The following is an 18251-nucleotide window of genomic DNA, read 5'->3' as shown; positions in this document are numbered from 1 at the left end:
TCTTGTTTTAGGGAGCCGGCCTTTTTATAGGTGACAAGTGGGCTGTCAGAGACAAATGGTTTTACTACAGGGTCTTCACTTAGTATTGTCCAATGCTTCTGAAGTATTTTTTTAATTTTGTAGTGTTCATTTGTGAATCGTAGGATAATACGGCTTTTTTCTCCTTGTTCCTTAATTTCATCCACTTTTTTAGTTTTGAATAGGAGTTCATGTCTTTGTTGTTTTTTAACTTTGTTAAATGCTTTCCTGAGAGTACTTCTAGTGTACCCTCTTTCCAGGAGTCTGCCTGTCAGGAGGCCGGCTTCTTTTTGGAAGTCAGCCTCCTCTGTGCAGTTCCTCTTTAGTCTTAGGAATTGGCTATATGGTATAGCTTTTTTTAAGGGTGTTGGATGAAAGCTTGTCGCATGCAGGATTGAGTTTCCTGCTGTTTCCTTTCGGTAAAGGGTTGTTTTAATTTCTCCATTCTCCTCTTTTAGTATCCAGGTGTCCAGAAACGCAATCTTTCTCTTGTCGTAGTTGAGTGTAAAATACATATTGTAGGTATTGTTGTTCATCACTTCCAAGCATTCTCTAATTAGGTTTTCTGGGCCTGTCCAAATGATAAAAATATCATCCAGAAAGCGCTGCCATAGTAATATATGGTCTACAAAGATGTTATTATTTTCCTCGGCTAGAAATTCTGATTCCCAGGCCCCCAAATAGATATTCGCATATGATGGTGCGCAACTCGTTCCCATCGCGACACCGCACGTTTGTAAGTAGTAGGTGCCATCAAAGGTGAATACATTGTGGTTTAAAATATATTCTAGCATCATCACAATGAATTCATTGAAGTTTTTGTCCCGTTCACTCTGTTGTTTGAGGGTTTCTCTTATAATCTCAATGCCCTTTTTATGGGGGATGTTATTGTAAAGGGCTTCAACATCGATGGTAATCAGGAAAGCCTCCTCTGGTACTGTTAGATCCTCAAGTATCTGGAGTAGGTGGACTGTGTCTTTAAGATGTGATGGGAGTCTGGTCACATGTGGTCTTAAATATGCATCGATAATCTTACTTGTTGTCTCTGTAAGATTACCATTCCCGGATACAATTGGTCGCCCTGGTGGGTTATCCTTATTTTTATGTATTTTTGGCAAAGCATATAGGGTAGGCGTTCTAGGGTGTTTAGTCCTCATGTATGTCCATAGGGACTCCGTAATAATACCTTCATTGAAGGCTCTGTCCAGTTTCTTATAGAAGTCTTCTTTAAAAGCTTCCAACATGACCGGTAGTATCTTCTTGTAACATTTTTTGTTGTTTAAAATATTTAAACACATCGTTTTGTATTGGTCATTGTCTATTAAGACCATATTGCCCCCTTTATCCGAGGGCTTAATTGTGATATTCTCATTGTCCTGGAGCCTTCTTTTGGGGTTTTGTTACTTGTTTTGTGTGACTCCCTGGTCTTTTAGTTGATTAATCTCCTTAGTGATTTCTCGCACAAAGAGGGCGATTGTCGGGTTGGTGTTCAAATTGAGGGAACCATGAATGCCAACATGTACTGTAACATACTGAAGCAGAGCATGATCCCCTCCCTTCGGAGACTGGGCCGCAGGGCAGTATTCCAACATAATAACGACTCTAAACACACCTCCAAGACCACCACTGCCTTGCTAAAGAAGCTGAGGGTAAAGGTGATGGACTGGCCAAGCATGTCTCCAGACCTAAACCCTATTGAGCATCTGTGGGGCATCCTGAAACGGAAGGTGGAGGAGCGCAAGGTCTCCAACATCCACCAGCTCCGTGATGTCCTTATGGAGGAGTGGAAGAGGACTCCAGTGGCAACCTGTGAAGCTCTGGTGAACTCCATGCCCAAGAGGGTTAAGGCAGTGCTGGAAAATATTGGTGGCAACAGAAAATATTGACACTTTGGGCCCAATTTGGACATGTTCACTTAAGGGTGTATTCACTTTTGTTGCCAGCGGTTTAGACATTAATGGCTGTATGTTGAGTTATTTTGAGGGGACAGAAAATTTACACTGTTTTACAAGCTGTACACTCACTATTTTACATTGTTGACACATGAAAAGATATAATAAAATATTTACAAAATTGTGAGGGGTGTACTCACTTTTGTGAGATACTGTATATTCCCTGTGTCGTTTGTTTGCCTTACGTTGTAATGATGGGCTCACACGTTGTGGCTGCAGTTTGTAGTGTCATGGCTGATCAAGTTCACTATGTCCATACATTATTCCACCTAGCTTATCCCTCTATTCTATAAAGGGAGAGGTAACTTTTTGCTCCGGATCACATAGCATCCAGTACAAGCCTTGCCATTTCTGTGTGTTGCATTCCAAATATGGGAGTGCTAATGTGATGAAACACTTACCTTCATCGCTCTGCCTGTAGTTGTGTCAGAGCAAATTACTGTAAAGCTCTCAGCTGCAGAACACTTGACTGAAAGACCTAGGGATTGTGTTATGTAGCTTCTTCACCGGAAGTGTTAGTTCCTAGACTACAGACTGAGGTCATGCATTACCTGTGCAGTGCCATGCGGCATGTCTCATGTTTAAACACAAACAACTGCTCAAAAGGGAATGCAAAGATTTACTCTACTGTAGGCTGTGCGTACAAAGCAACAATTGACACAATGAAACTACGTGATCAATACACATATTTTGCAGGTTAAAAATAACAAGGTGCAGGTAGGAATATTTAGTTCTTTAAATAATAGTGCTTTGCCAATCTCCTAGGGAGGCAACAAGCATTTTCTTATTTAAATTTAATAGCAAGGTGCCTGATCTACTCTGACAATCAAGCAACTAGAGTAAAAAATGTTAGATTCCTAACATAATTTTCTGTGACTGCTAAAGGGAAAGAAGAAGTACAGCTGTGGTTATAGATCCTGACCTAATCTTGTATGGTAGCATTATCAGAGACCAGAAATCACTCGCTGTATTCATAAAGGACATTATGGCTAAATTTCAAGCTAGTTTTAATTATCACTTATTAAAACACATGCATGACCTGTCTTCACCCTTGCTGAAGTGAAGTAGAACATGGGGGCTCTGCTTGTATATGTGTGTTTGGGGGCTGGGGATCAGCACATCCAAGCTCCTTTCTGCAACCTACAGGAAAAACCTTAGCACCTAGGTGAGAACATGGAAACCCATCTAGATGATCAAGTTTAATCTATGCACAACTAGACTAGAGCAATCAACTTTAGTAAAGTTTGATAATGTGCAACTGCATGTCTAAAACAAGGCCTTGAAAAAGTATGCATACCTCTTGAAATTTTCCACATTTTGTCATGTTACAACCTGAACCACCATTTGGTGGAGGGGGGGGGGGTATATGGTGTAGGGTTGTATTTCAGGGTTGGGCTTGGCTCCTTAGTTCCAGTGAAGGGAACTCTTAAAGACAAGAGTTGAAGCTGTTATAACTGCAAAGGGCGGGTCAACTCAATATTGAACCCTACGGACTAAGGCTGGGATGCAATTAAAGTATGGTGCCTATGAAGGCAGGCGTCCCGATACTTTTGACAATATAGTGTATATTGCACATTCACATCAGTCTCTGCCCTCATGGAGCTTATAATCTAAGGTCCCAAACTCATATTCATACATACACATAGTAGGGCCAATTTAGACAAGATCCAATTACTCTACCAGCATGTCTTTAGAGTGTGGGAGGAAACCGGAGAACCCGTAGAAAACCCACACAATCACAGGGAGAAGATGCAAATTCCAGGCAGGTAGTGCCATGGTTGGGATTCAACAGATCACCCTAGTGGTGCTAAGGGGAGGTGCTAATCACTTAGCCATTGTGCTGCCCTCAGATCACAAATGAAATAACAAAAAAAGGATCCAAGATTTCAAATCGGTGACAAAGTATTGGTCTCCATTCACAACACAGCACTTTATTACTCAGATTTGCCATGTAACTTAGAGCTGCACTATCACACATCACCATTTCTCTGTGGTTCTGAATCACATTTTTGGATTACCACTCTTCTACTTTAGTGGACAAATGTAGATAATTTATTTGAATAAACTATATATTTAGCATGCATAGTTTTTGTATATTTAGAATTCTTTATTTGCTACGATTTGTTATTTTGCAAACTACTCTATATTTCCCTGCAGCCTTTCATGCTGCATATGTACCATTCATTTTTCTTTCCAATCAGCTTTCTGTAGCTGAATGAGGTAAACCTGTCTTTAAAGAATAAGTTCACCTTTCTGATCACATATGATATTTAGGGTGCAACATGTAACATGTTCAGCATCAGGCCCCCCCCCCCCCGCCTTCTTTGTGGCAGAAAGTCAGGGATCTTCTTCCCGTACTCGCTGCCACAATTGTTTCAAAGATCCCTGTCTATCAATGAACTACAAGAACCGACAGGCTTTGTGGTTGTCAGCTTGTAGTTCTCAATGAATTACCACGGCGCTGTTGAGCTCTGTGGTAGTAATTGATTCTTCCTGTCAGTGTAAAACTGCCTGCCTGTACGATGACAATGACAGTCTGCAGGAGACCTGGCTGCTGCAATGCTTTCCAGGCTCCTAAAACAAAAAATAGTAAAATGCACATTTTTACATTTTTTTTACCTGCAAAAAAATGTGTATGTATTTTTTTTTTTTAGTTAAAAGGTGAAATTCTGCGTGTGCCTTTCTCCCCATACATAAATGTCTAGTAACACCAGTTTAGTGCGCTTAGGCCATATGATTTGGGAAAGGAAAGACAGTATCTGAAACTACTGAAAAAGTGAATTTTGTTTATATTCTCAAGGAATGGAATGGCTTGCTTTATCAGTTTGCAGGATTATAACCTTTCCTTTTGGGGATTCGCTGTTTAAAAAAAACATTTTGTCTAATAACTAGCTTGTCTATAAACTATACAAACAGAATGTTATCTTCTCAGACATTAAAGTGGTTGTTAAGCCATTATGGGTCCTTAGTAGAATCCCCTCTGTTATAACCTGTTACATTGCTCAGTGCCTTTGTTTTATAAAAATGATGCAGCCCAATACCTTATTTTGAAGCGCTACTGTGCAGTCAGCTGATGTCAGGGCTCTCCTGCCCCGCTCCGAGGACTGCAGAGGGAGGGGCTGAGGTTCCCTCTGACATCAGGAGAGGAGAGCCTTGGGCGGTCATGTGTCCGCTCAGCGGCGGTCTTCAATAAGCTACTGCGCTTTCTTCATTTTTTTAAATCAAAGGCAGAGAGCAATATACACAGGACAGGTCGTTATTTTACATTGTATAGGCAGCAGGCGAGGGGAGGGGAGGCATATTATACTTACCTGCTCTGTTGTAGTGGTTTTGCACAGAGAAGCCCAGATCCTCCTCATCTCGGGTCCCTCTTCTGTGATCCTGGCCCCTCCCTTCTGTTTAGCAGCCTGCTATGGGGGCAACCGAGCCGAGTCACAGCTCCCTGTATCCATTCAGAGACGGATCCCCGACCTAGCCCTGTCCTTTCTCTCCCCTGATTGGCTAGCTGACTTTGATTGACAGTAGCGGCAGCCAATTAGGGAGGCAGAATCTTGGATGGCTGAGACACTAGGGGGCATCTCTGATAGAGAGAGACCTTAGGTGAGTGCTAGGGGGGCTGCTACGCACAGAAGGCTTTTTATCTTAATGTATAGAATGTATTAAGATAAAAAAAAACCTTCCTGGCTTTACAACTCCTTTAACTCCCTTGCACGTGCAGAGTTATGTCACCCCAACCTGGCCAATGGAGATGGCCAAAGATTTAGAGAAGACAGAAGAAGATTTTTTTGGAAGAAGACAAAGAAAAGATGGAGATAGCCAACGTTGTATTGCTGAAATAGAGGTAGGTAAGTTTTTACCCCCCTTTATGACCAGGCCATTGTTTGCGATACGGCACTGCGTTACTTTAACTGACAATTTTGCGGTTGTGCAACCCTGTACCCAAATAAAACTGATGTCCTTTTTTTCCCCACAAATAGAGCTTACTTTTGGTGGTATTTGATCACTTCTGCAGTTTTATTTTTTGTGCTATGAACAAAAAAAACACTGAAAATTTTGAAAGAAAACCAATATTTTTTACTTTCTGCTATAAAACACAAACATTAAAAAAATGTAAAAAATAAAAAATGTCTTCATCAGTTTAGGTCAATATGTATTCTGCTATGTTTTTGGTAAAAAAAAGAAATATGCGTGCATTGATTGGTTTGCGCAAAAGTTATAGCGTCTACAAACTATGGGTTATTTTTATGGAATTTCTAATTTTTTTTACTAGTAATTGCAGCGATCAGTGACATTGTGGCGGACAAATCAGACACTAAGTGACTATTTTTGGGATACAGTGACACCAATACAGTGATCAGTTCTAAATAAACATGCAACGTCACTGTACTGACACTGGCAGGGAAGGGTTAACATTAACGGTGATCAAAGGCTTAAATGTGTCCCTAGGGAGTTCTTTCTAATTGTGTGTGTGCGGGGGGGGGGGGGGGGGGTGCTTGCACTGTGGGAAGACAGAGATCTGTGTTCCTGCTAAGCAGAAACACAGGATCTCTGTCTTCCCTTGTCACAGAAGGGCAATCATCTGTCTTGTTTACATAGCCAGACCGCTGTTCTGCTTCTGTCGGAAACGATCGGCAGGTCCAGTCTCAGCAGGAGCAGTACATGTACGTGAGGCGGTCGGCAAGCAGGTAATACTGTGCTAATAGCGAAAGATGGCTACAGCGTGGTTCTCTCCTTCTGGGAGGGCATCCATGAAAGTCCTCCCAGAATGCGCCTCCCGGGCACCCCTTGGGTCCTTTGGACACAGCTGATCACAGATCAAGTTAAAGGGCCAATCACAGTGGCACTTTACCATGTGATTAGCTTTGTCCAACAGGTGATCATGTTAACAGACTTGCTGGTTATCGGCTGTATACTGTGTCTGTGTGAGAAAAGGATTGCTAATAAGGGCACTGATTATCAGTGCAGGTTATTAGTGTTCATCAGTGCAGGTTTCAGTGTCCATCAGTGCAGTATAACAGTACCGCCTCATCAGTGCCCATCAGTGCAGCCTCATCGGCGCACATTAATGAAGAAGAAAAGTTACATGTTTGCAAAATATTATAACAGAAACGAAGAAAAAGGTTTTGTTTTTTTGTTTTTTTTCAAAATGTTTGCTCTTTTTTCATTTGTTTACCAAAATATAAATACCAACAAAATAAAGCTCTATTTGCATGAAAAAAAATTCATATGGGGATAGTGTTGCATGACCGCTCAATTGTCATTCAAAGTGTGACAACGCTGAAAGCTAAATATTGGCTTGAGTAGGAAGGGGTGAAAATGCCCAGTATTGAAGTGATTAAACCAGCATTTGCAGTATGGAAACTAACAGGTTTGATTTTAGAAAAACTGCTAGAAATCAGTAAATCCATGAACAGCAGGGCTTGACAAATTTTCCTGAAATCTAGCAGCAAGCTAAAAAAGTTAGGAGCCAGTTTTTTTTTTTTTAAACAAACAACCAAGCTTTATTTCCAAAAAAATAACATACTAAATTTACACATAAAGACGACAAGAACCCCACTCTCCTCTATAGCGCAATCGGATGGAAACAGACTGTCTGTCTGTTTCCATCCGATGCCATCTGATCCGATCCATGAGATGGATAGAAAATAGAACCACCATCCGTCTGTCTTTGGCAGACAGGATCAGATGGCGGCAGATTACTGCTCCATAGAGGAGACTGAAGGGTCCGATCAGGTCTGCCTGAAAAACTGACAGGCGGACCTGATCAGACAGCCCGTGTGAAAGGGGCCTTCGGCTGTGGCATGGCGATAAGGAAAAAAAAATTATATTATTATATAATATATCTTTTTTTTTTAATAATAATTGAAAAAAAATAGAAAAATATTTTTTTTTTTTTATAATTGAAAAAAGAAAAATAATTTTTTTAAAAATAATAATTAAAAAAAAGAAAAATATTTATTATTTTTTTTAATAATTAAAAAAAAAAATAATAATAATAATAATAATAACCACACTCCCTGTCTACTTACCTTTTAAGCAAAGGTAAGTGGACAGGGAGATGAAGCCTGCAAAAACTTCCCTCTCATCTCCTCTTGGGGAAGGAGATGGACAGGCATTGAGGACAGGCAGGGGAAACAGCCATTATTAACTGCTTGTCAAACTCCCGGCCACCACAAGAGGGTGCCAGTTCCCCGTTCTCTCACTGAAGAAGGCCGAAAAGCCGCGGCCTCAATTTTCGGACGGCGCGGAACTCCGTGCACTCGGTGAGTGGTTGGGGGGGGGGGCGCAAAAGGGACAGGACACATCTTGCAGTGCACCCCAGGCGCCAGGTCGCTAATTCTAGTCGCCAATGCGATCTGGCGCCCCGGGTTTGTCGAGCCCTGATGTACAGTTATTTTACAATTTCTTTACATCTGAAATTCATTTCTAGATCAAGAAATAAGCTTTTACTCACCTTCTAGAAGATCTATATATACTAGAAATGCAGAATAAACTTGGGAACTGTCAGATACATCCAATGATATCATCTGCTTGAACTGTAAGAGAATTCAAAACAAAACATAAAGGGAGATCCTGTTCAGTTAAGAAAAACTGCTGCAGATGTATTGATGATTTTTATCGCCTTCTGTACTATATATACTGAATTGGACTATGTTAATGTAGTTTATAAAATATGTTTTTACTAAAGTGGTTGTAAACCTCAGACATAAAAAATTAACAAAACATATCCTTCTACAGTGTGTATGGTCTTAAATAATAGCACATTAGGTGTCATTTCTCTCCAGCTGATTGACAGCCTCAGCTCTGTTTGTGTGTAAAGGGGGTATGTCCCTTCCTTCCAATCAGCTCTCAGAGCTCTTCTCACTGAGCTTTGCGGTGTGTGATTTCAGCTCTCTGCCCCCTTTTTCCTGAACACTCAGACAAGCTTTAAAACTCAGGACATTGAACAGATGTAGAGAATAGAAGACTACAGATAAACAGGTACAACTTGTGTAGGAGGATTTGTTTCATCTCTGTGTATCACCTGACGCCAGTCACTTCACTGGGTATATAGGTGAGGGTTTACAACCACTTTAAGCCCCAATTCACGCTGAATGTGGCTTTGAAATCACGCTACTTCACAGCGATTTTGAAGCCAGCAGTCAGTGTGATTTCATTCGCGGCTTGCCTACATCTGTGCGATTTCATGCACAGATGATAATGCAAGTCACACATGAGATTGCACAAAATAGTGCAGGAACTTTTTTCAAACCGGTGCAAGTTGAAGTCACACTGATTTAAATGGTTCCATATTCACAAATAGGACACGACTTGTCATGTGATTTTGAACTGTCATGTCGCACCAATGTGAACGGGGGTTAGGTGCTAAGTAGAACTTGCTTATTTTATCAACAGCATAGGAAAAAAAAAAAAAGACTATTTAATATCTATTATAGCGCCGTCAATTTACGCAGTGCTTTACACATATATTGTACAGTATCTCACAAAAGTGAGTACACCCCTCACATTTTTGTAAATATTCTGTCTTTTCATGTGACAACACTGAAGAAATGACACTTTGCTACAATGTAAAGTAGTGAGTGTACAGCTTGTATAACAGTTTACATTTTCTGTCCCCTCAAAATAACTCAACACACAGCCATTAATGACTAAACCGCTGGCAACAAAAGTGAGTACACCCCTGTGTAAATGTGAAAATGTCCAAATTGGGCACCATTAGCCATTTTTCCTCCCCAGTGTCATGTGACTCATTAGTGTTACAAGGTCTCAGGTGTGAATGGGGAGCAGGTGTGTTAAATTTGGTGTTATCGCTCTCACTCTCTCATACTAGTCCCTGGAAGTTCAACATGGCACCTCATGGCAAAGAACTCTCTCAGGATCTAAAAAAAAGAATTGTTGCTCTACATAAAGATGGCCTAGGCTATAAGAAGATTGTCAAGACCCTGAAACAGAGCTGCAGCACAGTGGCCAAGACCATACAGCGGTTTAACAGGACAGGTTCCACTCAGAATAAGCCTTGCCATGGTCAATCAAAGAAGTTGTGTGCATGTGCTCAGCGTCATATCCAGAGGTTGTCTTTGGAAAATAGACGTATGAGTGTTGCCAGCATTGTTGCAGAGGTTGAAGGGGTGGGGGGTCAGCCTGTCAGTGCTCAGACCATACGCTGTACACTGCATCAAATTGGTCAGCATTGCTGTTGTCCTAGAAGGAAGCCTCTTCAAAAGATTTTGTACAAGAAAGCCCGCAAATAGTTTTCTGAAGACAAACAGACTAAGGACATGAATTATTGGAACCATGTCCTGTGGTCTAATGAGACCAAGATAAACGTATTTGGTTCAGATGGTGTCAAGCGTGTGTGGCAGCAGCCAGGTGAGGAGTACAAAGACAATTGTGTCTTGCCTGCAGTCAAGCATGGGGGTGGGAGTGTCCTGGTCTGGGGCTGCATGAGTGCTTCCGGCACTGGGGAGCTACAGTTCATTGAGGGAACCATGAATACCAACATGTACTGTGACATACTGAAGCAGAGCATGATCCCCTCCCTTTGGAGGCTTGGCCACAGGGCAGTATTCCAACATGACCCCAAACACACCTCCAAGATGACCGCTGCTTTGCTAAAGAAGCTGAGGGTAAAAGTGATGGACTGGCCAGGCATGGTTCAAGACCTAAACCCTATTGAGCATCTGTGGGGCATCCTCAAATGGAAGGTGGAGGAGCGCAAGGTCTCTAACATCCTTCAGCTCCGTGATGTCATCATGGAGGAGAGGAAGAGGACTCCAGTGGCAACCTGTGAAGCTCTGGTGAACTCCATGACCAAGAGGGTTAAGCCAGTGCTTGAAAATAATGGTGGCCACACAAAATATAGACATTAATGGCTGTGTGTGGAGTTATTTTGAGGGGACAACCAATTGACACTGTTATACAAGCTATACACTCACTACTTTACATTGTAGCAAAGTGTCATTTCTTCAGTGTTTTCACATGAAAAGATATAATAAAATATTTACAAAAACGTGAGGGGTGTACTCACTTTTGTGAGATACTGTACATTGACATCAGTCCCTGCCCTCGAGGAGCTTACAATAGAAAGTCCCTAACTCACATTCATACATACACATACTAGGGTCAATTTAGACAGGAGCCAATTAACGTACCAGCATGTCTTTGGAGACATGCAGGGGGCACACAAGAAGCGCGACCATGGGATGTCAATAGACGCCCTTCCAGCAATGTGCGACCATAGAACGCTTTGCGAATTTGCGTGTTATCCTTGTACAGGGGCCATGCTAATATTCTCTGTATCATTCCAGTTTTAGTATATGTGCTGCAATGTATTCTGTAGCCGACTGTCATTCAGCTATAGCACGGTTGTGAGGATGTTAAGGAGGCGCAGTGGAGGGTGAATGCCTACATTCTTTTGCTCATAGGTGTCCTATGCTCCCATCTCAAAAAGTTGGAAGGTATGTTAACATGTGTACAACAATGGAATAAAAGGCTCTGGTAGTGATGTGGTTAAAAATGCCAATAGCAAACATCACACAGACTGCCTGCAATGGTTAAAAATGCCCTCACATCACCGGAGTGTGGAGTGCTGGCTGCTTCCCTCATTTTATTATGGAGCGCTGGTGGGCGGAGCTCCACTTTCACACAAAGGACTATTTAGGAGAAAGGTCCGCCTTTTTAGTCGCATTGACCGACTAATTGTAGCATTGCAGTAACATGTGGAAACCAGCAGCCATCAGCACGGCATCCTCGTCCGCTACACACAACCACACCACGTGCTCTGCTCCTTACTCCTAATGCCACGTCCTAACACCCCCTACACGGCACCGGTCACGCCCATTTCCTCACCCGCGGGTGTTCCAGTATCCAGGGCTCCGCCCCCGCCCGAACACCAACGTTCAATTCCGCAGTGATCCCGACTCGCTCCGTGTCCATGACAACCGGAAAATGAGGAGTGCACACAGAAATACCTTCCGTGGGTAACAAACAGTCCGTATCAGGTTCCGGCTGTAGTGTCTTTTTAAAAAGTTGATGGTGATAATCTATTTCATGTAAAATAAATAACGATTTCTGACCGGAAATGAGTATAGTGATATTTACTAAAACGTTTTTTTGTTCTGGAAGCGGACTTTGAACATTGATATTATAGAGTTAGTCATTCCGATTGGCTCAGTAACAGTAATCTACGATATTTAAACGGTTGGTGAGTGAGTAGGGATTCCAGATTCCACTCTTTTGGATCTACAGCCTTTAGTTCCACGTTCTTCTTGGTTCTCTTATAAAACCTTCCTTGAACTACATAAATAATGATGATCCATGCTTTAAAGCGGAGTTCCGGGCACAAAATCAATCTTTTTTTTTGTGCCCATCCGCTTGTTCTCATTCACCTGAAAAGGAATTGGATAGTTAGGTTTTTTTTTTTTTTTTTACTCACCTTGTAATTGTAGATTGAATATACTCACCTATTCTTCACTTCCTCCCTCTGTGCCGCGGCTCCGCCGTCACTTCCTGGCTTGCACTGATTCCTGGGAGCTGAACGTCATCGCTCCCAGGAATCAATGTGACGGCACCGGCCCCGCTCGTCACTTACGGGGAGACGCCGCATTCCTCCTGCTAAACAGCTTCTGGGCATGCCCCGAAGCTGTGGAGGAATGCGGCGCCGCACCGGAAGTGACGAGAGGGGCCGGTGCAGGCGCATTCTGGGACAAGAAGACGCAGAAGAGGACCGCGCCGGCTTCAGCTGCCCACAAGAGAGATGGAAACGCTGTGGAAGAAATTTTATAAGTGAGTATTTCTTCTGGCAGGTAAGTGCGAACCGAGACAGATCAGAGGCTAGCCATTGTGGAATGTACTAGCCTTGACTGTCCCGGGGGTATGTTCACTGAAAAAAATTTTCTGTGCCCGGAACTCCGCTTTAAAGAGGAAGTAAATTTTTTTCTTCCCTGCAAAGTAAATGCATAATGTGCTAGTATGTATTGCATACTAGCACATTATGTGACACTTACCTCAGACATCCCATGGGCTCTGTGGTGCTGGGCTCTATGGTGCTGGGCTCTGTGGTGCTGGGCTCTGTGGTGCCGGGCTCTGTGGTGCCGGGCTCTGTGGTGCCGAGCACTGTGGTGCCGGGCTCTGTGGTGCCGGGCTCTGTGGTGCCGGGCTCTGTGGTGCTGAGCACTGTGGTGCCGAGCACTGTGGTGCCGGGCTCTGTGGTGCCGGTCTCTGTGGTATGCTGGGTTCTGTGGTGCCGGGCTCTGTTGTGCTGGGCTCCGTGGTGCCGGTCTCTGTGGTGCTGGGCTCTGTGGTATGCTGGGCTCTGTGGTGCCAGTCTCTGTGGTATGCTGGGCTCTGGGGTGCCCATCTCTGTGGTGCCGGGCTCTGTTGTGCTGGGCTCTGTGGTGCCAGTCTCTGTGGTGCCGGTGTTCCGTGAAAAAACCATACCCGTGAGAAAACCATACCCTCGTCACTTCCGGTGCACCTACGTCACCACTGTAACGTTACACTTGCCGCGGTTACATTAAAACAGCTCCTCTGCAATATGAGTCATCTCCGCTCCTATCCCTGTCACTTCCCTGATCTCGCCTAATAAATTTAAAAGCGGATCACGGAGCCGAGATCTCCGTCATTTACAATTCATACACCCGCTGCTGCTTTTTCATTTAGTAGCCGACATCAGGGAAGTGACAGGGGAAGCAGCGGAGATGACTCATGTTGCAGCCGAGCTGTTTTAATGTAACCGCCGCAAGTGTAGCATTACACACACTATCGTTATAATTTCATACCCTCCGAGCATGCGCACTTGTCAGCTTCTCAGCTGTTAAATGATGTATCCGGGGCTCTGAGCATGCACACGGCTACACTGCTCTGCTGTTTCTGACAGGAAGTGACGTAGGTATGGAATTCTAACAAGGTATGGTTTTCTAACGTTACACCGGGCTCTGTGGTATGCTGGGCTCCATGGTGCCGGTCTCTGTGGTGCTGGGCTCTGTGGTATGCTGGGCTCTGTGGTGCCAGTATCTGTGGTATGCTGGGCTCTGTGGTGCCAGTCTCTGTGGTATGCTGGGCTCTGGGGTGCCCGTCTCTGTGGTGCCGGGCTCTGTGGTGCCGGGCTCTGTTGTGCTGGGCTCTGTTGTGCTGGGCTCTGTGGTGCCGGTCTCTGTGGTGTGCTGGGCTCTGTGGTATGCTAGACTCTGTGGTGCCGGGCTCTGTTGTGCTGGGCTCTGTTGTGCTGGGCTCTGTGGTGCCGGTCTCTGTGGTGTGCTGGGCTCTGTGGTATGCTAGGCTCTGTGGTGCCGGGCTCTGTTGTATGCTGGGCTCTGTGGTGCTGGGCTCTGTGGTATGCTAGGCTCTGTGGTGCCGGTCTCTGTGGTGTGCTGGGCTCTGTGGTATGCTAGGCTCTGTGGTGCCGGGCTCTGTTGTATGCTGGGCTCTGTGGTGCCGGTCTCTGTGGTATGCTGTGGATATCCCAGCAGGGCTGAGGGCGGCAGTGTCAAAGCTCAGCTGTCAAGAATGTGAGAATGGAGCCTCTATTTCCTCCGTAGTACCGGCTCACAGGCGGAGTAATATCAAGTGCACTTCGCCTGTGAGAGGAGGAGTCATACAGAGGAAGCACACGGCTGCAGTAGAGAGCAGAGCCGCGTGCTTCCTCTATATGGCTCCTCCTCCCACAGGCAGAGTGCACTTGATATCACGCCACCTGTGAGCCGGGCCTAAATAGCGGGCTCCGTTCTCAGTCATGACAGCTGAGCTCGCCTCTGACACTGCCATCCTCAGCCCTGCCAGGATATCGCCCTGCACTCGCGGGTGTCCGTGAGTGCAGGGCGAACTTGCGGGAGACTTGAGATGTCTGCTTACCTCCAAACGAAGCCCGCGTTGTGTACGCTTGAGGCTGCATCCATCTTCGCCCGTCTTCCTTCCTGGTCTGCGGACTCCTGCTGTATTACTGGCCGGAGCCGCGTGATGTCACTCCCATGCATGCGCGCGCAGTTGCCGTCGGTCATGACACAGGACTGTAAAGAAACGGCACAGGCGGTTGTTTCTTCAGAGCGCATGCACTGATGATGTCATTGGCTGCATGCAATGTAAATATCTCCTAAACGGTGCAAGTTTAGGAGATATTTACAGTACCTGTAGGTAAGCCTTATTATAGGCTCACCTATAGGTAAAAGTTATAAAGGTAGGTTTACAACAACTGTAATGAACACAGCATTCAATTTTCAAGGAACAGGCACAGAGTGGCAAATGTTACAAAGTCCCTTTCATAGACATTCTGCATTGGATTAACCAATTGCCTACTGGGCACTTTCACCCCCTTCCTGCCCAAGCCAATTTTCAGCTTTCAGCGCTCTCACACTTTGAATGACAATTGCATGCGACACTGTACCCATATGAAATTTGTATCATATTTTTTTCACACAAATAGAGCTTTGTTTTGGTGGTATTTAATCACCACTAGGTTTTTTATTCTTTACTAACCAAACGAAAAAAATGGTTAAAATTGTGGAAAAAAAAAAAAAACAAGTTTTTTTTTTTTAGTTTCTGTTATAAAATTATGCAAATACGGTAAGTAATTTGTCTTCTTCATTGATGTGGCTGTACTGATAGGTGGCACTAATGGACAATTATAGACTGTACTGATGGGCACTAATAGGTGGCACTGATGGGCAATCATAGGCTGCATTGATGGGCACTGATAGGCTGCACTAATGAGCACTGATAGGTGGCACTAAAGGGCACTGATATGTGGCACTGATAGGTGACATGAGGAGGCACTGATAGGTGACACTGATGGGCATTGAGTAGCAGCACTGATTGGCAGCACTGGTATGCACTGATTGGCAGCACTGGTGGGGACTGATAGGCAGCACTGGTGGGCACTGTTTTGACTACGGATTGACCGATATTGTTTTTTCGTTGTCGATACCGATATTTTGGCCATCGCCTATCGGTATCGGCCGATTTTTTGTACATCCTATGTCAGGGTCCGAGACTAGTCTTCTCCTCCTCCAACCATTAGGTGGTGATGCTCATGTAAGGGTAAAATGATGTCACATAGCATAATTCCGTTTACAAATGTTATTGAATATGCCACTCACATATGTACAAATTAACCACTTTAAGACCGGAAGGATTTGGCCCCTTAATGACCAGGCCACTTTTTTCAACTTGGCACTGCGTGAAATTAACTGACAATTGCGCGGTTGTGCGATACTGCACCCAAACAAAATTTCCGTCCTTTTTTCCCACAAATAGAGCTTTCTTTTGGTGGTATTTGATCACCTGTGCGATTTTTATTTTTTGCGCTATAAACAAAAATAGCGACAATTCTGAAAAAAAATCTAATATTTTTCACATTCACATGCTATATAACATTCCCAAAAAAAAAATTAAAAAATCTAATTTTTTTAACATTTTAGGCCAATTTGTTTTCTGCTACATATTTTTGGTAAAAAAAATTGCAATAAGCGTATTTTGATTGGTTTGCTCAAAAGTTATTGCTTCTACTAACTACGGGAAAGATTTATGGAATTTTTATTGTTCTTTTTTTTTTTTTTTACTGGTGGCAATCTGTGATTTGTTGTGGGACTACGACATTGCGGCGGACAGATCGGACCCCTGACTGACATTTTTTACACTTTTAGGGGTACCAGTGACATTACTACAGTAATCAGTGCTTAAAATATGCACTGTTACTGTGATAATGACACTGGCAGGGAAGGTATTAACATTGTGGGTGATCAAGGGGTTAAATGTGAGCCTAGGGGAGTGATACTAACTGTGGGGGGGGCATGGCTTGTGAAATGATCATAGAGACCTGTGTTCCTATATAGAAGGATCACAGGGGCTCTATGATCATTCCAGGGAGAAGAATGGTCAGCTGCGTTTACAACAGCTGACCGTTCTTCTCTCTCAGTGGGGAACGATCGCGGGTGTCTGGCTGCAATCGGAGCCGCCTGCCCTGTGCATTGGCTTCCCCTCTCGCAACAGACGTACGGTTATGGCGGTTTGCGCAGAAGCAGCTGCCTGCCACAGTACATCTGCGGGGGGCGGTCGTAAAGAGGTTAAAGATATAAGCAATTCCACATTAGCAGATCTGCTGGCAGATCGGTATCTCTCACTCACTTGCCGTTAGTGATACCCGAGTGACACCGCTCCGTTCGGCACCCAACTCTGTCTCTCACCCACTCCATCTCCCACCCACCCGATACCGATTCGTCTCTCACCCACTTGCCGTAAGTGACACCCAGGTGATTCCGATCCTTCCGGCATACAATCTCGGAGGTCACGTGTGTGGACCTCCTAGATCGTCATTGTAAGCCGGACGGAGCAGTATCACCCAGGTGTCATGGCAAGTGGGTGAGAGATACCGATCTGCCAGCAGATCTGCTAATGTGGAATTGCTTATATCTTTAATTTGTACATATGTGAGTGGCATATTCAATAACATTTGTAAACGGAATTATGCTATGTGACATCATTTTACCCTTAGATAAGCAATATTTGGACTATCGGCAATATCAGCCAGTTCCGGGGCCGATACAGATATATCGGCAAAAGTCAATATCGGCCCTCGAAATATCGGCTTTGCCGATAATCGGTCAGTCCCTAGTTGTGACTGCGCTGATAGTCAGAACACTGATAATCTGTACCTAGATTATCAGTGTAGATGTCCTGCTTATAGGCTCTCTTCTGCCTTCTTCACGCTGTCAGCATGAGGAAAGGAAAGCCGATAACCGGCATGGGTTAACATCGTGATCAGCTGTCATTGGACACAGCTAATCACGTGGTAAAGGGCCGCTGTGATTGGATCTTTACCCTGATCTGTGATCAGCTGACCCTTAAAGACTCAGTGATCACAGAGCGCGCCGCAGGGGGATGTCATATGACGGCCTATGGGCAAAGTAAGCCCACACTGTAGCTGTCATTCGTGGTTAATTTGGTATTAAAAAAGAAGTTGAGTTTTTTTTTTTTGAATCATACTTTCCTAGCTAGATGCAGCATCGGTGCCCGTCTCCTCTAAGGCTAAGAACCGAGTGAATACCACTGATTGCTCTGTTCTCAGTGCTCTGGGAGCAGAGAGCCCGGTGACTGTCAGTCAACCGGTTCTCTGCTGTGCCCCCCTCTCCCCCCCAGTGCTCACTCGAGTGCAGGGCTGTGGAGGGGGCGGGAGCGGCTCGCTCAGAATCTCAGCGGCTCGCTGAGAGGCTGAGCTGGGTGTCGGTCCAGGTCTACATTGTCGCAATCTTTCCCCAGCCTGGACAAGCTCCGTGACTTCAACCCGCT

At 44.4% G+C, this 18251-nt stretch overlaps 1 protein-coding gene across 1 annotated transcript in view; it reads right to left on the bottom strand.

Moving 5' to 3' along the window:
* TSEN15 (tRNA splicing endonuclease subunit 15) overlaps window positions 1-11944 on the bottom strand; it is a 67592-nt gene extending 55648 nt beyond the window's left edge. Inside the window, exons 1-2 of the mRNA XM_082266090.1 lie at window positions 11820-11944; window positions 8425-8506 (exon numbers count right to left, since the gene is read on the bottom strand). Coding sequence (XP_082122216.1) covers window positions 8425-8506; window positions 11820-11906 — 169 coding nt within the window. The 5' untranslated portion in view covers window positions 11907-11944. The remainder of the gene's footprint in view (window positions 1-8424; window positions 8507-11819) is intronic.
* Between the last annotated feature and the right edge of the window lie 6307 nt (window positions 11945-18251).

Source organism: Pelophylax lessonae, assembly GCF_965119305.1.
Source record: "Pelophylax lessonae genome assembly, chromosome: 8".
Classification (NCBI taxonomy): domain Eukaryota; kingdom Metazoa; phylum Chordata; class Amphibia; order Anura; family Ranidae; genus Pelophylax; species Pelophylax lessonae.
This window is presented reverse-complemented; position numbering and strand designations above follow the sequence as displayed.